We start from the raw sequence: 22,533 nt of genomic DNA, 5'->3' as shown, positions 1-22,533 counted from the left end.
GAATAACCTGTTTAAGCAAAAATAATGGCAGCCCATACCTATACAAGCAAATCAAACAGATGCTTAGTGGCAAACACTGCCACCGCAGATTAGATCGTAAGTTTAGACGGGTGCGTGCGTTACTCGTGTGAGTGATTTTTGGTTTACGGGCTAGTTTGGCGTAGGCTGCAGCAGCGTGCGAGTAGACAAAGGATCGACTAATGTCGGTGACGATTCTCAAACTTTGAAATATGCATCCAATTACAAAATAAAAATTTTTTTTATAAATAATGTAAAGCATACCATTATGTAAAAATAAATTAGACTATTTTCACTAAGTCCCTTTCCGTTTTGATCGTAATCACTGGTGCAGCCTCGTTCTTCCGCATATGAATTTTTGCATTCTTCACCCCCAGATATCGAAACCCCCGCTCCATCTTCAGGCTTTTTGCTTTGGTAAGCAAATTTTTATTTTGTATGGTCAAGTGATCATTAACAAATACTTTTTGGTTTCCTTTGAGCCCAAGATCAGACAATGCGAGAGGATTCGATTTATTGTAAGCCCTTGCAGCTGCTATGAAATCTTCTTTGACGTACCGATTCTGGAAACTAGCGATGATGGGCTTACATTGGTTTGGATCCCGTGTAGGTACTCTGGTTATAAAGTTCAATTTGGTTTTATCAATGGGGTAACATATCTTTGACCCAATTTTCGAGACAATATCAAATAGATTCTCGTTTTTTACCAGGCTGACTCCTTTGATCTCAATATTGTTCATTCTCGACCATTGTTCCTGTTCCTGAGATTCCCTTTCGAGAGACTCAACTTTGAGTTGTAAAGTCGTGACAAGTTCATGCGCCTTGTCAATCTGGGAGGTTTTGCTTTCGAGAGTGGCCAGCCGTGCATTGAACTTCTCTATTGTTACTGCAGTTACCTCGACCGATGTTTTGAGCTCTGTGAACTCTGCTCTTAGAGCTTTCAGGTCCTGCGCGAAGGTCTCAAGAGGCTCTAATTTCCTAGTAATGACCTGGATTTCGGCGAGAACTGAGGCCATGTCGCTGTGCACAGGTAGCGCGGATCTTGTTGCCGTTGTTGACTGTGACGGTGAGACAGCTGGTGTCAATGCCCCAGATACTCCAAATTGTTTCGCCTGCTTGCAAGGGTTACAGCGCCACAAATTCTTTTTGTCACCTAACTTACGGTATCCACCTTCAGTGATGTTACCACAATGGTAATGTAAGTACTGACAACAGGCTGTACAGTATACTCCTTCCCTCAATGCTTCCCCACAGGATCCACAATTTGATGTATCCATGATCGATTGAAAATAGTTGAGAATCGCTGGAAATTCGCTAAAGATCGACTAGCGCGTATTGAATGGAAACGACCGTATGCTTCGAAAGCTACGAGGTGACTTGATGTAATGCTGACATTACTGCTTGGCGGCAGTAATAGGTAAAGTGGCAGTACTACTCTGGACGAACTCTTTCACAAGGAGCTCTACTGCTATTAATTCTAGTCCTTGTACAATCCCAGAATTTGGTTCCGCACGACTGCACAGGCGGGCGACGTTATTTTCACTTTCACTATGATTTTTCACAATAAACGGATACGGTTGCGGGCGCGGCCATTGTATTTGTCGATCAGCGAAATTTCAACAGGGCGAGAGTTTTCTTCTTCGTCCGCCAGGTGTCACAAGTTAGGTGACGTTACTTAGCTCTCGCGCGCGGGAAAGGGATGGAACATGGACGCAATTATAAATCCAATCAAACCATTATTTCCATTATGAAATGAAATATATGGAAATACATGAAAACTAGGGAAGTATCGAAATTTGGCAAGGTAAATTCAAATACCATTTTCGTCGCAACTGGCGACTTAATTGACTTTTTGGAGAACGCTGTTTAGTAATGCTGGTTATTTAAATTTTGATTTAAGTTTCATCTTATAACTTTACCTAATGCAAGTAATATTCCTATGTACGCATGCCGCGTTTGTTTCGGCTGTCACATTTTTTGTGAATACAACTGTTTTGACTGTAATATACTAAATAAATATAAATATAATTATTACAAATAATTATATATGACTGAATAAATAAGATATGCGTACCTGAAGCATCGCTACCTCCGTTTTAATTTGTTTTGAATTATCTGCAGCGGTCCTGAGGTCAGCAAGGTGTGCTGCATAATTGGGAATGGTGTTAAAAAATTTTGAATATTTGTCGCTTTTCGAAAGTTTCTCTGCAAGTTTTGTATGCGAATCTATTAAATATTTCTGCAAAAACAGTAAAATATTAAATTATCGTTGCGCTTGCAAACTTTCCATATGATAGTTTGGATAATACCTAGTGATAATAAGTAGAGCTCGGATAAATATGCAATTTAATATTACCTATCACACATCTCTCGCTTTTTTGTGTACTTAGCTTTAGGTAATGCAAAAAATCCTTGTGGAATATTTATTTATGAAACACTCAAAAGTTTGTAAATATAATGTGAATAGAAGTATCAATTTCTTATTTTTCCACATCCACGCAAGTGTAACGAAAAACATTGTATTATACACGAGGAAACATTGTATTCTACATACCACATTCTACACTAAAAAACAGTACAAACAAACAAACAACGGTCTTATTACTTATTTACACATAATTATGTACTACCAACAATATCATCCACGACTTACTATAGTAATGATCATGTTGCCACTTAATTATAATATCTTGACAATAAGATATTAGTTAATACATAATAATAATAATAATATTGGAAGACGTGTACTAAACTCCAAACTCCAGTTAATAATTAAAGTACTCAGTCATTCTATAACAGCTGCTCTAAATTAATTTTTCTAATTCATAAAACGATTGTTATACGATTGAGCGATCCGGCGCAGCAGGGGTACCAACAACGAGGATTGCGCGCACGCGTCGAGCGCGGTACTGCTAGTCTAGGTTAGAATATTGTAAGAAATAATCAAAAGATATCCACTTAACTCAAAATGAGACACACTTTATCTGAGCTAGTTCTGGCCAAAATAATAAAAAAATATTAAATTAATTTTTCTATTTCATTTTTTAATATATTTGAGATATAGTTTAAGTGACTATAATAAACTACATACATAAATTTTAATGATTTGTTTCGGAACGTGAGTAATTCGTTTTTCATCGATTCTGAGAAAGTCCACTTTAAGAGTTAATACACTATTGTATTAACAGTGCGATGTATGTATTACAATAAGTATTATCAAAAAATCATAACTAACGTGAATCACTAACAAATTGTCGTATAGGTATGTGTGTATGTGTGCATGTGTGATGGTGCGTGAATGTCTGCCTTAAAGAAAGAATTAGTTAATTACTAATCAGCTTACAATATCGAGTATATAACCAGATTTAGAGACGAAATAAGGGCCATCCAACCCTGGCAACGCATTAGGCAAATGGGCCCTACATAACTTTTAAATATTAACTCTCGTTGGCACTGAAATCACAAATTAGAAATGTATGTGACGACACTCGTCAATTGTTTCGAATTCGGGTTGGCCAATCGGAGCGCAGTTGTCACCGTAATGATGTGGCAGAGTAGTTTTCAAACAAATAATATGACATTTCGTCTCTATTTCTGGTCATATATTCGATGGCTAACAACAAGAATAAAAACAAGCAGTTTTGAAACGAATTCAATCAAAATACCTGTTTGAACAGAACTCTATCCACTTTGTCATAGAGACCGTCGCACAACATGTGTCGGCTTGATTTAAACACGGTGTCATCAATTTCAAGAATTATAACACCACAGAATGCAACTATGGCAATCGGGACCGCCAGTCCAACTATAACTTTCTTATAACAAAAAATTAGTAATTAATATTCAAAGATAGGGTCATATCAGAAGCTTCCAAACTTTTTCAAGCTGAAGACATTTGGGAGACCAAGCAAAACGTCACAGCTGTGCTCGAATTTAGCTAAAACGTTAAGAATAGATGTCTGCGCCGATAATATATTCGTTGGCGGCGGGACGTTTGACGGGTTTCGGCAGGAGGCTGCCACGTGATCGGCACTGGCGTGAAATTGACGTGGCGTGTATGACACAGGGCGTACTATAAGTTTCCGGAACTGGCTACTTACATAAACAATATTTAAAAAGTAATTACAACATTTGAAAATGGAACTCTTTGGCTGTAGAATACAGTTTGTTTCATCTGACTGTCACTTGTTTTTACATTGTGGAGTCATTTTAGAAATTGGTCGTCTACATCACCATGGATTTAACTTTTAAGTTTCGTAGTATGATTTTCTACGACTTTAAGTGTAATTTAACAGCTCAGTGGAGCTTCGCTCGGCTTCAAACTGCTTTTGGCGATGAAGCACCATGCAAGACGACGATTTATAGCTGGTTTGCAGAATTCAAACGTTGTCGTGTGAATTTCAGTGACGAATTTCGTGATGGTCGCCCGTCCACTGCTGTGAACAACAAAAACATCGATGCTGTGCGCCGTATGATCAAAATAGACAGGCATGTGACATACCATGAGATTCGGGCATCTTTAGGCATAGGCATGAGTCAAATACAATCAATACAGTTTGGGTGTGAAAAAGCTGTGCTCTCGGTGGATCCCACACAATTTGACTGAGGTTTAATAAACAGATCGCGTCACTTGGTGCAATGCCGTGCTTACCAGATTTAACGAAGGGGCATCAAATTTGGTGTGGGACATAGTAACAGGTTACGAAACATGGATTTATGGTTACGATGCCAAAACAAAGCAGCAATAGAGCGTATGGGTCTTTCGAGATGAGCCGAAACCAACCAAAGTGTCTCTAAGCGGAGGTTTGCTTCTTTTTTAATAAAACTGGACACGTGGCTACTGTTGCATTGAAGAATCGTTGTACCATGAATAGTGATTGGTACACGACCATTTGCTTGCCGGAAGTTATTGACAAACTCCGTAAAAATAATCGAAAACGCCGTATCATCTTGCACCACGATAATGCCAGTTCTCACACGGCCATACACACAAATGAATTTTTGAAGGTGAACAACGTTGACCTTATGAGCCATCCCGCGTATAATCCCGACCTGACATCTCGTGACTTTTATTTATTTTCAAAAATTTAGAACCAGTTACGCGGTCATCGATTTTCATCACCTGAAGGGGCTGTCGAAGAGTATGAAAAATATGTTTCAGAGATTGTCACAGAGGAGTGGCATAAATGTTTTCAAAATTGGTATATTCGTATGAAAAAGTGCATTAACGCTAACGGAGAATATTTTGAGAAACAATAAATTCATTTATGACCATTTATAGTATTTTTTTCTTATTCATTCCGAAAACTTATAATGCGCCACACGTATTCAGGCATTTAAAAGCAATGTTATGTAAAACTTAAAATCAACTATAATCAACGTTTTTTACACTTCAAGTTGTACTTCAGCGGGTATGCAGATACCATTACTAAAACTATTGAGCTTAATTTTTATGAAATGTTGAATGTGTGGTAAAATAAAAAGAATCACAAGAATAAACGCTCGTAATTTAAATGCAATGAAATCGAAAATACGTCGACAGGAAGTAATTCATTGTAATTAATTCTTATTCAAAATAATTTAAAATAACATTCATTAAAATAACATGGCTTTTCTCCACGCCGATTTTACGCCGGCCCAATTTATCGGCGGCAGCAGCAGCGGCGCAACAGTGCAACGCACATAAGCTGGTCAAGAATAATGAAAAGGGTCCTTCAGGTTCGCGAACCCCAAGTTAGTCAACGCGGAAGCAATGATAGAAAAAAAGTTGCTTTATTTACCGGAGTGATATTTCGAGCTCTGTGCCTCTACCACGAGTTTACTGTGACAGGTTGTCGCTAGCTACCGCATATATTACTTCACAATTTTGTGTGGCGAATTATACAGCGCCCCTAGCGGTCACAAGAAGAAACAACATTTTGTATACAAACATTTTATGCAGTCGCTGGTGATAGTACTGTAATCTCATCATAGAGGCACTGGACGTCTCTTTGTACAGTTTGGGTTTATTAATGCTTTCACGATGAGGGAAATTATAGTGAAAGAAATTGTGTATGTGCTAGGATTAAAAAAAAACCGTTACAAGAGGACCTGTACTTCTATTAAATAAGATGTGAGCGCATAAACTACATATGACATGTCTGTCCTACAGCATAGTGCCGCATTACCCGTCATAGGGCAGACGGCTCATAAATAATGGTCCTTGTTAAGATTTAGGTGTGATTGGCAAAATCTACGCAGAGAAAGTGCTAAAGTAATTAACCACTCGTTCAAATATGTATTATTTTATTTATTTATTTATTTACCTGGTACAACGTAATTTTTGCTTCTGACGTGGTACGGCATCGTATTGTACTTATGACGATAAGTATTATTGCAATCAATATTAGCATTAACATTACTAACGCCAAGGAGAACAAATAAATTGGCTGAAATAAGGAATTGTCGGTTTAAGCATTACTTTCTTTTTGGTTTTCAATTTCCAATGTCTCATCGTTCTTGAAAAATCGATAAAAAATTTAGAAAGGCGGAAGGATTATAAATAGATAGACGTACGAATCAACGGATAAGTATTACAATTGACCTGTCGTTACACTAATAATTAATCTTTAATATACATCAAGATCGAACACATAGAAAATATCTTTAGATCTACACAACTCACTTCAACGCATACGTGAGTCCGGGACCTATAACTGTAGGTGGGGTTACTCTTGACGTTGTGCGTAATTACGTCTACCATGGCCAAATATGTGACTTAGCAGGTACAACTTCGAGAGGGAAAGCGACAGCAGAATTCGTCTGGGTTGGGCGGCATTTGAGAACTTTAGCCACATCTTTAAGTCGTCAATCACACAGAGTCTAAGAACTAAGACATTTACCTAGCGCATTTAGGTCCCACGTAGCCAAGACGTGGACATTAACAACAGGCTTTATCCACAACTTTGAAGTCGATCAGCGTGTGATGGAGCGAGCTATGCTTGGGGTTTCTCTGATAGACCGAATCCCTAATGACGACATACGTCAGAGAACTAAAGTGACCAAGATAGATCGCAAAATTAGTAAGCTTAAGTGGCAGTGGGCCGGACATGTCTGCAGGAGAGTTGATAGCCAGTGGAGCAGACTTTTTCTGTAGTGGCGACCACGTCATGGAAAACGTAGTGTAGGCCCTGCGGCAAGATGGATGGGAGACCTGAGAAGATGGCTGGCAGCGGCTGGATGTGGGCGGCATAAGACCGGGAGAGTTGGCGTGCTCAAGGGCAGGCTTATGTCCGGCAGTGGATGCGTGTAAGCTGATGATGATGTAATATTACTTTTAAAAACGAACCTGCAAATATTCACTGCTACTTAGATCAAACGTTTTGTTAGCTTTTGTGAATTTAATAGTCAGTCGCGGTATTATTTGAAGAATGTTGGCAATTGTCTTTGGTTTGTAGTCATTAACCGTAATATTCTGGAAAAAATTAACCATGATTAGGCCTTTCTATATATTCGTCACGCGGAACGGAATAAAAATGAATTATTGGAACCATAATATATTTATTGTTAGAGACTGTTATGATCTAGTATCAAATTTGTTAAGAAGCGTCCGTTTATCGACCTTTGTAACTTTGCAACTTATCGGGAACCTTTTTAATAAATAAACTGAAATGAATTGTCTTAACATACAAATTACACTAAAATATGTTAAGTAATTACCAAGCTGCCACTGGATGTAGTAGAAGAAGGAGAAGTAGTAGTGACAGCAGTGGTGGTAGTAATAGTAGCATTTGTCTCATCAGAATCCTGTAAATAAAAAGAAAATATAAAAAAGCCAATCATTTCAATGTTGCGGGGAAAACAAAATTATGCACCTGGATCGCGCCCGCACCTTACTAATCGAGTGGTTAGGCATACTGTCATACTGTTATGACTAACTATACACTCTGATTAGTATGGTGTGAGAGGCGGGGTTCCTTAATAAATAGATTCTGGCGTTACTTTGCGGAAGTTCATGTTAATAAAAATAGAAGTAAATCATTGCTACCTCCTCCGCGAACCCGGTGGAGCCCACTGACGGGATGGTTCGGTAGGGGATCCTTCGGCATCCCTGCATACAAGTGCACACCGGTGGCAATTATGCTGCGGTATCCCTAGGTACGACGCGGCATCCTTAAGCATGTCTTAAATATTCCGTCGCGACATCGTGCTCGCGACTGGTCTCTCTTCAGATCAGTCTTGCCGTTTGTGTCTTCCCTCGCCCCGCAAACCAGCACTCTGTAGGCTGTCGAAGCATCCCCAAGACTGCGAAACGACCTCAAGGCTGCCGAGGCATTCCGAAGGCTGTCCTGGCTTCGCATCCTTATGCATACCGCAGCTTTATTTTGCAGCTACGATCATTATCATTGAAATTGCAACTTTAATGTCATAATCTTGAGGTATTTTACTATTCGTCACCTAAAAATCCCTTATCGTCTGTAGGCGTCATGGTCGGGTCTACCCAAATCACGCAAAATAGCTACGCTTGATTTTCTGCATAGGCACTGTTAGTTAATTTTCCCACCCTCTCTCAGCATAAAATAAATAACACAAGCGCAACTTACAGTCACAGACACCACCACCAAAAGTGTACGCGACACGTGTTTCGCCTTTCTACGAGGCATCTCGCGGGCTGTGGATTGTTCGATGCGCGGCCGAAGAAAAAAAAAATCCAATAGATTTAGTAGCAAATTAATTTACTTTCGTTTTTAGTAGCCATAACAACCACCTTAATGTCCTTGCAGGCAGCTTACGCTGTAGCTTGCAATATTTAGTTCCTGTGGTGCATAGCTTCGACTTAGATAGGGACTTAGAGCGACGCCACGTGGGAGCTGTCGCGGAAGTCTTTTTTTGTTAAAACAATTTTGGCATAGACATGCGCTACGGTAGGCCATCATCGCCCCTCTGCGATACTGGTGTTCACACAGTGGTGCATGGCTTAGTGTTGCCTGGCGACGCACTCAAGATGGACGTCGAAGTAATCACGGCCGAGGCAATTAAATTGTTTCCTGCGTCAGAAGACGACAACGAACTTAGAATGGGCGACTGTTAAAACACCACTGGCCACGCTACGCTCCGATTCCTTTGAACTGCAGCCAAAAAACCGACAACATCGCCATTGCGCACCACGGTTCTAAGGACGATTATCTGGGTGCTCAATTGCTCCCTGTACACAATGGCAATGGATGGTAGTAGACCTGTATCGGCAAATTTGTACGTCACAAGCGCGGTTTAGTGATGGGACACCTCCTCGGCGCCGAGGCGATTGATTGAATCGAAGACGCAGATGCAGTACGTATTTTTCAAGTAGTTATTGAATATAAGGAGCCACAAAATATTTAATATAGTACCAAAATAAAATAATTCATTCTCTCTATGTCCCTTATTAAAATGTATTTTGAAAAAACAACGCCGACTCAACGCATCATGTGGCATCGCTCTTAGACTAACGGATGGATATATGAGATCATCCATGTTAAACAACAGGTATCCAACTTTACGTCTTAAAACGCATCATTTGCTCTCGAAATAAAGACTAAATACACAATACTAACCATTGACTTACAAATAAATGGACGACGGCTCTAATACAAAAACCACGAAAAAAATGTCCCAAGTCAACCTATTTAAACGTAGTGACATGTAAAGGAATATGAAAAAGCTTTTAAATTGTAATGTCATCGCAGAACTGTCTAATTTTGCTTGCTTTGCTGTCAGTCGAACAAACGAAGACTAAAGCGTGAATGACGCTCTGTATACGATTTTAACGCCCTATAAGTTCGGACACTTTTTAGCGCGGACCCGAAGTCCATATAATTGTAAGTCAATGATACACATATAAAATGGCATTGTGTATATACACTGTCACATTCGGCAGAACTCTAGTAATATCTCCAAAATAACGCAATATTTTGTTTTAAAAGTTTGCTCAGTTAGTTTACTTTTTATTTTAGGTTTTATTTGAAATAAGTCAACTGCCAATTTTATTGTTAATTTAATTTCCTACTACTTAATACAGCTTTGCCGAATGTTACGAGGTTGAATTTGCGTTTTAGTGAGTTGAAGTTGCATCCATGTATTTTACTTCATATGCTTATAAATTAAATTATACTTATTTGAAGCAATATGAGAAGTAAACATTGTAAATGATAAAGATATACAAATATTTATTTAGAAACACCGAAATCCTGAAGGGGTTGATTTCCTTTTTCACTTTCAATTTCACCTCAATCTTATCTGATAAAAAGTGACGATGAGGTCGACATGGAGCATACATACCTAAACAATGCCTATTCACTCTCGCTTTGAAAAGGCCCGAGTTATAGCGTTCAAGGAATAAGTCTACAGGCTAGGAATTTCACTCCACTGCCGTTCGCCATGTAAATGTGGATGCGTAAAGCTTCGTGTGAGTCCTTGGAATATAGGTGTGTAACCCCAACCTGAGTCTAGTCAGTGTTCCGGTGATGGAAAGGGGAAGGCGGAATTAAATCGTGCAATTCCATATATTAATAGATATATATATCTTGTCATCTAAACTAACTAGTTTAGCGTGCTGCGCCCCGTTGCGAATTTGCGGCAGGACTTTTGAAGCAATAGACTGTATTATTATTACTAATAAAAACTAGTTACCACCCTCGTAGATACTCAGTAGCAACAGGTTGGATTGTATCAAAAGGCTTAAGCAATGGTGATTCGTTATTGTTATATTATTCTATGCCTTTTACGGGTTCCAGTACGGGTACCAGGTAATTGTCACACGTGATTTGAGATGAAGAATGGGTTGTGTTAATTGAATACAAACCATTATGCCCTTTCCGCTGCTTATTTTTAATATTATTTCACTATTATTCCTTTAAAACATTATTCACAAGAATTTTGTATTTTATGTAAATAGTTGCTCGAATAAAAAATTCAAGTCAAAAATTCAATTAAATTCACTTTAACAATTTAATAACAAATAAAATATATTATTATAACGGCATTAATTTTGAAGTTTAAAAACATGACGTCATATGTCATGTGATGTCAAATCTTTAAGATTTTTCAATTTTTTTTCCATCCTCTAAGGATTTTTCTTTATGGCATGACACCTTTAGACTATGGAAACCGTAGAGGGAGAATTGGGTAGAGGAGCTCTATAAATAATAAAAACCGTATAAGCGAGATAGATTTATGCACAGACATATCAGAGTAAACGAGAAAACATTATTTTTTGTCCCTTTCTACGTATGCGGTTTTGGTTGTATGACTCAACGCTCGTTGAGTCCAGCAAATCCTTCCGAGTGTTTGATGTGCATCGATTTTATTTATGTGTTTGTGCTTTTAAGAAGTGTTTTACAAAGTTAATAACCGTTCCTTTGTAGTAATTGACAATTAATGCAGCTCACAATAATGGTGCGTTGTTATATTTTAGGCTGTAAAAGCCGTACGGAACGAAAAATTCCCAACATAGCCTTTCACACGTAAGTTTTAATTTTTCATTACAATCAATGAATTTTCTTGTATGAATTACTAGTGAAATACTCTTACAAGCCTGGAATATTACGATTTCATGTATTTTAGATGATATTTGAAGTGTTTTTCTTGATTGAAAGATTTTTGTTTGCATCGTATAAACCTCCTAAAATAAGGAGAATATCTTACTTTTGTTAAATATGTCCATCTCGCTTCAACCAGCAGTGGTTATGATACGCGAAAAAAAGAGATGAAATAAATAACATATAAATTAAATTAGACAGGCTTAAGCTGATTTTGGGGATACCGTGCTTTTGTCACTATCTTTTCCCCAATTTATGGGTCATTTTAAATATTGTATTTTTTTTAGTTTTCAATACTTTTCCAGTTCGAAATATGTATACTAAGTTAATACTGTTCAAGGGCCAATAAAAAAGTCATGATTTGTCATAATTGTTTTATTTGGTTACTGAAACTCAACCAAGCTAAATGTGGTCTGGCGGATTCTCTCTCCTTAGACTCAGCAGATTTCATCATAATCAGGAACCCATTTAACCGTCCCACTGCTGGGCACGGGTCTCCTCTCAGGCGAGTGCTTAGGCGACAGTCCACCACACTGGCCCAATGAGGGTTGGGGACTGCACACGTTTTCCGAGGACTTTGAACCTTCTTCAACGTTTCACCACCATATTTTCCTTCACCGAAAAGTTCATAATAAATTTCAAATTAAATTTCGCACAAAGTTCGAAAAACTCAGAGGTGCGAGTCTGGATTCGAACCCACAACCTTCTGTTTCTCTATTGTTTTTTTTATTCTCCCTCTACGATGGAAACCATAACCTCTATGATGGTAACCAAAAGCATGACACTTAGGCTCAACTCACACTAGCGCAGAGTCGAAGTGTCGCATCGCGTTCTGTTTTTCAACTACAACGCTTGGCGGCACGAGACGACACTCGCGCCGGTTTCCATATTTGCATAACACAAATTTGTACCTTAATAATGGGAAAATAAAGATGAATATACCATAGGCGAAAACATGACGCGTCGCGACGCTTCGACTCTGCGCCTGGTGAGTTGAGCCTTAGGGTAAATTCAAATTAGACGCATAAAGAAGAGCTGCATTGGCACCAATGTGGCGCCGCTGTAGCTACGCTACTATACTTCGTTTAAACAAAAAGTAAACAGACAAGTCACTGACCCGACCATAGACGGTTTAGTGATGGCCTATTTTACTGCCAACTACAAATCGATTTGTTCAATTGAGCTTTACTAGCGGTTTCTTTACACAACCTATAAAAGCATATTTAAAATTTCCGAAATCTTAATTTTAAATCCTTCTATAAATCCTTTCACTTAATTAGCTTTAATTATTAACTTTAATAATAAATTAATTAACGAGTATCTCGTTCGATTGCGATTGAAATTTTCGATTTACTAATCGATTACAAAAATTTTAGTGAATGAACCGAATGTTTTTTTTTTTCATACAGCACTATTCAACCATAGACAAGTCATACCTTTTTTGTAGTTGTAAAATGACTTCATTTTTGGACTACAATTTTTGAAACACGATTTTACGATGCTATTCAAATGAATATTGTTGGAAAAAGTAATAGGTATATACACACATCAAAAAAAGTTTGCGATCACTTCGAAAAACTGAAATCTTTTTTGTTACTGTAGATTATACTATGATTTTTTCTTCTTTTTAGATTCTTTATTTAAAAATAAATTAGAACATAAAACAATGACCCCGTTCAATTGTTTTTTCATATAAAAAGGCTTTCAGTCCTAGCTTACGCTCATTCAGAAATCTGATTTAGTCAATTATAAGCGATTCAAGATATTTTTCGCGGAAAGTTGTGATTGAAAAAATGCCAAGAGGATTATCAGAGGTTTTACGAGCTAGAATAGTAACTTTGAGGGAAGAAGGATACACCACGAGAGTAATAGCACGCAGACTTGCTATATCCCAATCCTGTGTCGTGGCTACGTTGCAGAGGTATCACGGAATGGGGAATTTAGCTGACCGACCCCGCAGCGGTCGCCCAACTGTTTTGACAGCTGCCCAAAAGCGCTATATTAGATTGCTGGCAGCCCGTGATCCAACAATCAACGCCACTAAAATAAAAGCAGAAGTCAGGGCCGCCTCTGGGCTTGAAGTTAGCACGCAGACCGTTCGCAATTGCTTGCACCAGGCTGGATTACGAGCACGGAGGTCTTGGCGAGCTCCGCTCAATTCCCGGCAACGTCAACAACGAAGATTGCAGTGGGCTAGACTTCGGCAAAATGAAGAAGGTGAGGATGAAAACATTTGGCAAAACTGTCTCTTCGTTGACGAATCCCGAATCAGCACTCATCCAGATAACCGACGTGTCCGTGTCTGGAGAAGACCAGGCGACCGTGAAAGACAAAGAACTGCCACTGGAACAGTTCAGCAAGGCGAAAAATCGGTGTCCTTTTGGGGTGGCATTATGATTGGAGCTAGAACGCCTTTGATCCCGTATCGGGGCTTCATGACAGCAGACATGTACAAAGCAGTTGCTATTGATGATATCGTCAGACCATTCCGAGTAAACCATGGGCACCAATTTGTACTGGTCGATGATAATGCGCCCGCACATCGAGCTCAACGAGTCAATGCTGCTCTTCAAGAATACGATATCACACGATTAGACTGGCCTGCCGGCTCGCCCGACTTAAACCCAATAGAGCACGCGTGGGATGCTCTTAAACGAGCAGTATGGAACCGTGAGCCACGTCCCCAGACAGTTCCAGAGCTCAGGGAAGCCGCTATTGAAGAATGGGATAGGTTACCCCAGGAAATGCTAGATAACTTGATCCTCAGCATGCCCAGGAGGATCTTCGCATGTATTCGAGCCAGGGGAGGAGTTATTTTATATTGAATTCACACCTTTTAATAATAAATTGTTGTTTAAGTTTAATTAAACAGTCTTTTTCTTTCTATGAAATTTCTATCACTATTACATTATCATTAATGGCTCAATTTTTTAAAATAAATAATAAAAAATAGTTTTATATTTTAATTTCAAACAGGGTATTCCTATTTAAAGAAAGCATACAACATAGATTTTTTCTTGATAAAGTTAAATTAAAAGAATTATATATGCTATTGATCGCAAACTTTTTTTGATGTGTGTACGTGAAAGTGTTAACTTATTCGATTTATTGAGTGATTGCTTTAGAATTTTAAGAAAACACTTTTGTTTACTTTTTGTTTAAAATGGATTGGAACAGATTATAATAGTTTTCATACAATATTTAGAAGCGCAGTTATAGGCCATTGTAAAGTAAAAGTGACTACTTACTAATGGTTAGTCTCTACTACCTGTGATACCTATTAACATTTTAATTTTATTATGTTTTTGCGCAGCTAGGTTTTTGTTTCTTAATTTTATGTTCGTATAAAGTTATTGTTCCGATCATTGACCTACCAATAAATTGACGTCGGGTTCGCACTAAAAAGTGTCCGCACCTGTAGGGCGTTAAAATTGCATACAGAGCGTCAATCGCTCAATAGTCTTCGTTTGTTCGAGTGACAGCGCGATTGTCAATCATGCAGTACCAATATATGCAGTACAAATAATAACATGTAAAAATTACTGCAGTAAAGTGTGAAAACAGGATTATGTATCATATTTTCACTGAACAAATATATTATGTTATCAGAGTTGTCATTGAAAAGTGTCATTTTGTACAGTTTTATAGTATTTAATTTATATATAACTGAATCGTAAATATAAATTACAAAAGCACACGAAATAACGAAATAGCTAACTGTCCTTTTTCTACTCATTGCATGCGCAAAAGATGGAAAGAGACCCATTACGTCAGTTTCAAGAAGCTCATAAACTTCTTGATCATTTTCAATTGTTCGAACCACAAGCGATTGAATTATTTAGAACAATGAAACTGTAAAGTTGCTTTGATTTTAATCCTATTTTTAAAATGATTTTTTTATTAAACATTAGCAATAACTAACAAAATATTATTGTACTCGTTTTACGCCTTGGGATTGCCTATCAGAAGTCAGAAAATAACATTAGCTCGAATTTGTATGTATTTGTGTGTGTTTGAATGTATTTTTACGAAGATTACAAAACAAAAACTAATTTTGTCTATGTAAATAGCATCAAAATTACTCGAAAGCGTAAAGGTTTTGTTATAAATCTGAATTACGGATATTTGGGTTTACGTTTAGTTTAGTTGGGTTTAGTACATTTCTTATAGTACACGCTTATTTTCACATTTGTAGTAATAAGTGTATGTATGTATCTGCCCAACTCTTTATTATACCTTTAAGTGAATTTGTACAAATTCGACATAATAATATATATATAAAAATTAATTAATATTTACGAGAAAGGCTATTCCATTACTCTTATGTTCAAGTAATTTTAAGTCGAAGCTAAATATGGTGCATTTTGTTAAGTTTCCAGTAGAAGCTGAATATGGTGGTTTAGGCCCTTAAATTGTTGTAAGCAAATTTAGGCAGTACTGCAATGACGTTACAATTTAAATTAAATGTTTTAGCTTTTTATATTTCGTTACATGTCACTACGTTTGTATAGGTTAACCTCGGACATTTTTTTCGTGGTTTTTGTATTAGACCCGATGTCCGTTTGTTGGTAGGTCAATGGCTCCGATCAACGTTTTAATTTCATGCGTACCTCTTCACGTTGACACTTATTTATTATTACTTTCTTATTTGTGTATAATAGTTTTAACGAACGGTGTACATCAAAAACCTGAAACAAATACTATAATTAATACATATTATACTGAAACCAATGACCCTGAATAGTTACTTTTATTGAAGTAAAAAATATACTCTAGGATATATCAATTCTATTCCCAATTGATGGATACGGGTCTTCGCGAGTTTCAAGTTCACCACACCTGCTTAATGCCGTCAATTCCCTTCACCCATTAGCCCTTTGATTATAGCGATATGATAACGGGTAATATGGCGGTATCATACATCTTTGAAAAGTTTGCAAAGCCCCTCGAAAAAAACCGAAAAATCAAAAATCAATGAAACACTTTATTGTGTACGCACGTATAAAAATCAAACGTCATTGTTTCGGTTGTACCTATTGCCAATTTTATGGCATACGTAAAACGTAGGACTGTTTATAAACAGTTAAATTAATTTAATTGAGTAATTTGTAACTAAGCACCTATATCGAATAAAAAATTGAATATAAATTATACAGACGCCGAAAATTTTATTGAACTGAAGATGTAGTTTCTGGAAGTACACGAGTTCACATACCCAATTTTTCACTACAAAAATAGCTACACACACGCACGATTCTATACACGCGCTGTTGGATGTCTTTTTATATATATGTGTATATATATATATAATATGTATATATATTATATATGTTCGAATAAAATATTGTTATGAACATCTCTGTCAAAATTGGTGTAAATTTAATAGCACTAACTTCGATTTTGGGGAGCTTGGAAGCCTAAGACACACTTAGTTTCCAGTCTCCTACAGACTTCGTTCTCTATTGAATAAAACCTGATTCTGTAACAAATATTTTGTAACCAAAATTTGTGGAGAAAATAAATTATTATTATTATTACTTACAAAATGTCGCAGATGTCGCGACACCTTTAGTAATGCATGAATAAAAAGAAATGCGTAAACTCTGTTATATAATTTACGTACCTTATCTGGCATAGCGTCATCAACACCAGTGTCAAGAGGATTCCTCCTCCAATAGTGCCTATCACTTGCATCGTCAAGCCCTGGAAACGAATTCTCGTATGGAATTATGGTGAAAATGTAAATATAGTAGAGCTACACCCACTGAACTTGGGTTGCGCAATATCGACGCTTTTTCTTTCCTGAGATGAGACATCACAAGTAAATAATAACATGTAAATTTACGTCAATTTAAATATATGTAAATATAATTTTGGAAATTTAAAACCATACTTTTTTAATTTTTCTCTCCTTTTTCTGATACTAAAAGGAAAAAGGGGACATTCTGAGAAATGGACTTTTTGCGTGCGGTAGACACTTTGCGCAGTGGAGATTCTGCGACTGAGCGCATTGTAGATCTCATTAATTAATTCGTCTACCATGCACTCATTGCACAACTTACTTTTTTTCATTGTATTGTGCTCGAACCATCCATATAGGTACTAAATCTATGACTCGAACAAACTTAAGCTTGCGAAACGTCAAGGCTTGGCACAGTGAGTCCAGAAAATAAATGAGGTTTTAAAAATTTGATATTTTGTCTATTTTTGGGTAAAAGCTTTCAAATGAATCTAGACATCTTTAAAGGTCGAGAAGACCTTATTTGCACAACTCAGAACCAAAGCAAATAAATTTTTCATTAGAAAAAAACAGGCTTTAACATTTTTTTTTTAGAATTAGAAAATGCCGCCGAAAATTGCCCGACTTCTACCGGCTAAAACCCTACGGCTCTAAAAAAACTTTATAACCTTGAGATATTACGAACGAAGATTACAAATGTTACCAAACATTAATTTAGTTTCACAGTAAATTTTTTATAAAATCTTGAAATCATTAATACATACCTGTAGATCGAACACTCAGAAAAAATTAGTTGGTATAGCGTCTGGCACGGTATGCAAGAAGACGTCGGTTCGAATCCGACCGGATCGAAGGAATTTTTCTGAGTGTTCGATCTTTGTATTAATGATTACAACAAACTAGTGGAGTAATTTCACAAAAAATAATTGAATATCAATTCAATAAAAAAAATTAAAATCTTGAAAACCGATTTAACGCGGGCTATCGCTCTTCCAAACGAGCTATGATCTCTCAAGTCTCGATATTCCCGAATGGAAATGCTAGTCTCGAGTCTCGGAAATGCCAAAAAATCTTCGAATGTCTCGACATTTTCGAGATTGGGTTCCACACCTATGTTGTGGATATTATACAATATACAAATACAAAGATTCAGACGAAGCGTTACGCTTCCACATTTATATGGATGGGAGCGGAATTCCCTGTCTGCGAAATAAGTCTTTATTTCCTGAACGTTATAATTTGGGCCTTTTTAAGGCGAGAGTGAATAGACATTATTTACGTGTGCAGCGCTCCATCGTCAACCTCATCGTCACTGTCCAACAGGTGAAATGCGCACTTATACTCGTATATTTTGTAAAAAAAAATCTCGGAATGAAAACCCTAGTTGCGAACCTGGCCCCCGACTCAGAACCCTTCGGTATCTTAACCGAATCGTTCGAATTGGACATCGTTCTCGAATCGAAGGGCTCTTTCCGAGCTATTCAGAACATTCGAGTTAAAACGTTCGATTCGGATACGATATCGTTATTCAACAACGTTTATGGAGTTACTCGGCGAGTATAGATTATAAGAAATATGAAATCCTTTTATATACATTTTTAAGACTTTAAAGGCCTAAAATATGGGAATTCATTAGTCTCGCATTAAAATAAATTAATGAAATTGAACGAAATCCAGATTTTATTTAAAATAATAAAAGATTTTCATATTACATTTTTGCTTTGTGAACTTACTTTCGTTCTATAACTGTTCTGAATAACGTTTGTAGCCTTTGCCGGTCGAGAAGTACGAGTAATCGTAGGGGTGTGACGTCATTTCGGTTCGGTTTCGAATACGAGAGTTTGACGTTCGATTCGGTTATTGTGAATAAAAATTAATAGAAATCGTACGATATCTATTCGAATCGGTCGATAACAGAGTTATCGTAAGGTTCTGAATCGATCTGCTGCTTTGACACGCAGGTGGTGCATGGTGCATAATGTTTTCCTTAGCCATTAGCGCGAGGTTTATCTGTGTTAGTTACATCTTTGTTTATAGCTCATGAAGTTTTATTCTGACTTGACTTACATAGTGATATATATAAAAATTGGATTTAAAAATAACTTACGAATAATCCGTCATCGCATAAGAATTTTGTAATTATTCTAAACATTTGTCTAGTTTCGGTGCACATTCTCAATTTTGCGAACTGGTCTTTCATATTTGTTAAGTCTTCCCACATCGCTTCAATGTTTGGACGGTAGTCTACACGATATATATTGTGACGATGCCCTCTTGAATAGTAAATAAGAGCTGAAAAATAAAATTTTATTAAGGGCGCACTCAGGGTGACTGAAGCTGTTATTTTAGGGAAATGGCTGAGATTACATAAACGATTACATAATAGTTTGATTTCGACTTAGCAAGAATCGGCCATTAAAGGAAAAAAGAAAAAAAACACAAGCTAAGCAAGTTTTTCGTACTTACAAAACGAAGTTAGTTTAGGCAAGGAAAGAAATTTTCGTTTTATAAATTTTAGCGGTTTGCCACATACGTTACCAATTCATTAGATTCTATTTAATGTTTTAGAGCACCTAAACATTACTTTTTATTTTTACAACATTGTCTTGCATTCATGTATTTCTTCCATTCAAACATCAGCGAATATACGGAGACGTACACACAGGTCAGTTGTTGGCGCTGTACTATTTCAGCGAGAGTTGATATTTATAAGTAATATAATGCCCATTTGCCTGAGGAGTTGCTAGGGGTGGACGACCCTTGTTTCGTCTCTATTTCTGGTTATATACTCGATGAGCATATAGGACTGGAGGCGTCATCGCTAGACAGTCCCCTCTGTCGAGGTAATAAACACTACTTTCGAATCGAAGTTTTTCATTTGCATTATCGAATCCACCGCGTCAAGTGCTCCAGGAAATATGTCGCCTTGCGCCATACAAACTTGCAAAAACATCTCTGCTACATCCAGTCTGGCCAAGGATGGAATTACATTTCATTTACACGTCTGTTTTTTACAATAATTACTAGTTTTCTATTTTAACACATTTTTTTCACAATCATCATGTCAGCCGGAAGACGTCCACTGCTGAACATAGGCCTCCCCCAAAGATTTCCAGACCAGCCGATCGGACGCAACGTGCATCCATGGGTTACTCGTCGCCCTTACCAGGTCATCTGTCCATCTAGTAGGGGGCCGTCCCACTGAACGCCTTCCGGTTCGTGGTCTCCATTCAAGAACCTTTCTGCCCCAACTGCCGTCAGTTCTACGAGCTACACTGCCACTTCTGCTAACCCTTCGATTTTTTCACAATGATCACATTGATTAAATTTATCGATTACATAGAAAATATTTCAAAACATTCCAACATTTGAGATAAGCATGCCTATGAAGTTCCTTAATTACTGAAAGGCAAACACCTTACACTATGGAAACCAAAGGACATGATATATTGACATATATAAATCAGACGTTATATGCATGTGATGCCTTTCTTAGAGGATGGAAAAAAAATAAAAGAAAGGAGCTGCCCTAACTACGGAACGAACGTGCATACGTAAACAAAAATTTAACGAACAAATGGCGGATTCTTTAGTGTCGTACCATAATCTATCGATAAGTCATTATCGACATGCAAACATTTAAGGTAGATCAATATTCCATTTGGGAATATTTTAGGTTATATGGGAATATCCGGGAATATCACATGAAATGTTGAATTTATTGTTTTGCGTTTACAAACACTCAAATATAACGAAAAGTGATGTTGTACAGAAAAAATGTAATTTGAGAGTATATAAAAAAAGAGCAAACTTTGAAATATGAATCTGGAGATCTCTTATACATTCCCAACATCAAAATTCATATTTTCATAGAGAAATTTTTAAACAGTTTTCAAATAGTGTAAGCTTTTTGTATTTATGCATTGGTATAGAATTAACATCAGTGACTGATTCAAGTGAATCTGTAATACTTCCATTTAATTTTGGAAATAAATTAAAGTAGTAATATTATCAATAATAATATTATTATGATACGTTTATTTGCTTAAAACATGGTATAACAGAAGATGTAACAAGAAACACTGTTAGTAAACATTTTTCACATATATTAAATAGCATGCAAATATCTGATTATATGATGTCAATTGCCTACTATTGGCCGAGCGCCTTTGATTTGTGCAGAAAAATCGACACCTCTCCAAAGTGAGACAAGTAGCCACGAGCAACTACGAGTTGTGACAAGCCACGTCAAACGGCTAGGCGAGCGTCACTGAACGGTGGCAAAGCAAGGCAAGGCAAATAGGCTGTATATACGTTGGTATTGGCCTTCACCCGGCAACGTTGGACCAACATGGTCATTGTATTGCTGGCTTTATAAAATAAGAATAAAGTTGTCAGTGGGAAAAAATCGTAAACGAGTGGATAATTTTCTTTTCAAGATCTGAGAACGCCTAGTAAATGAGTCTTGTTTAATCTAAATTAAATATAAAATTGTTTACCAATAAACCTAATGATGGAATTGCATTATCATGCAATCTAGTTACATTGAAAGTTATGTTATAATTTGACTCTTCAAAATGAAGCGAATAAATGAAGATGGTCTTTGATTCAATGTTTATATTCGGCACTCCTGTGATTTCTAACCATTCTTTTTTCTTTTTTGATTTTTAGGTAAACTTGAAATAGTCAAAGTAATACTCATAATAAAATAAAAATATCGTAGTGAATTATTTTAATAACAGAATATCGATAACATGTATGCTTCCAAGCACAACACTATCTCAAAATAATCGTTAATAAAAATCATCAAAATATACAAATAAACAAGCAATTTGAAGAAACCAAAGCAAAATTTGGCAAGATTTATGGGTAAACTACTTAAATATGTCTAATTAAATGAGATATTTGGGCTTTTGTGTGATTTATAGTCAGAAAATAACGCGTGCATGTACTATGTTACATTCGGTCGATTTTCGCTTTTTCTAATGCCACATCCCGTAATGTTGCAGCGACGAATTTTTATTAATACTAATTGTTCTCATACATACATACATATACACAATTCACATAAATTACAAAAGTTATCAAAATAATCAAATAGCTAACTGTCCTTATCCTATACATTTCATGCGCAAAAGACAAAAAGGGATACGTTACGTCAATTTCAATTTCCGAACCACGAGCGTTTAAAACCTTTAAAACAAAGAAACTTTAGACTTG

General features: G+C 36.9%; 2 protein-coding genes across 2 annotated transcripts in view; both read right to left on the bottom strand.

Moving 5' to 3' along the window:
- Positions 1 to 1,884: 1,884 nt before the first annotated feature.
- On the bottom strand, positions 1,885 to 6,442 carry LOC113233938. Its single transcript, XM_026469173.1, has 4 exons — positions 6,324 to 6,442; positions 3,684 to 3,829; positions 2,093 to 2,257; positions 1,885 to 1,893 (listed from the first exon to the last, which is right to left on the bottom strand). The coding sequence occupies exons 1-4, from the start codon at positions 6,361 to 6,363 to the stop codon at positions 1,885 to 1,887; spliced, it is 360 nt and encodes a 119-aa protein (XP_026324958.1). The 5' UTR covers positions 6,364 to 6,442.
- Positions 6,443 to 7,729: 1,287 nt separating this feature from the next.
- Positions 7,730 to 22,533, bottom strand: part of LOC113233888 — a 44,231-nt gene continuing 29,427 nt past the window's right edge. Inside the window, exons 7-10 of the mRNA XM_026469117.1 lie at positions 19,421 to 19,605; positions 17,197 to 17,276; positions 16,184 to 16,261; positions 7,730 to 7,803 (exon numbers count right to left, since the gene is read on the bottom strand). Coding sequence (XP_026324902.1) covers positions 16,237 to 16,261; positions 17,197 to 17,276; positions 19,421 to 19,605 — 290 coding nt within the window. The 3' untranslated portion in view covers positions 7,730 to 7,803; positions 16,184 to 16,236. The remainder of the gene's footprint in view (positions 7,804 to 16,183; positions 16,262 to 17,196; positions 17,277 to 19,420; positions 19,606 to 22,533) is intronic.

The sequence above is a fragment of the Hyposmocoma kahamanoa genome, unplaced genomic scaffold (assembly GCF_003589595.1).
Source record: "Hyposmocoma kahamanoa isolate Upper Pololo Valley unplaced genomic scaffold, ASM358959v1 80, whole genome shotgun sequence".
Taxonomy (NCBI): Eukaryota; Metazoa; Arthropoda; class Insecta; order Lepidoptera; family Cosmopterigidae; genus Hyposmocoma; species Hyposmocoma kahamanoa.
This window is presented reverse-complemented; position numbering and strand designations above follow the sequence as displayed.

Excerpts from the sequence above, each read along its gene's own strand:
- LOC113233938 (XM_026469173.1), bottom strand. The coding sequence starts at position 6,363 with ATGCCGTACCACGTCAGAAGCAAAAATTACGTTGTACCAG. Across the intron at positions 3,830-6,323 it reads CAAAAATTACGTTGTACCAG|TTATAGTTGGACTGGCGGTC; the intron begins GTAAATAAATAA and ends GTTATAAGAAAG. Across the intron at positions 2,258-3,683 it reads ATAGAGTTCTGTTCAAACAG|AAATATTTAATAGATTCGCA; the intron begins GTATTTTGATTG and ends CTGTTTTTGCAG.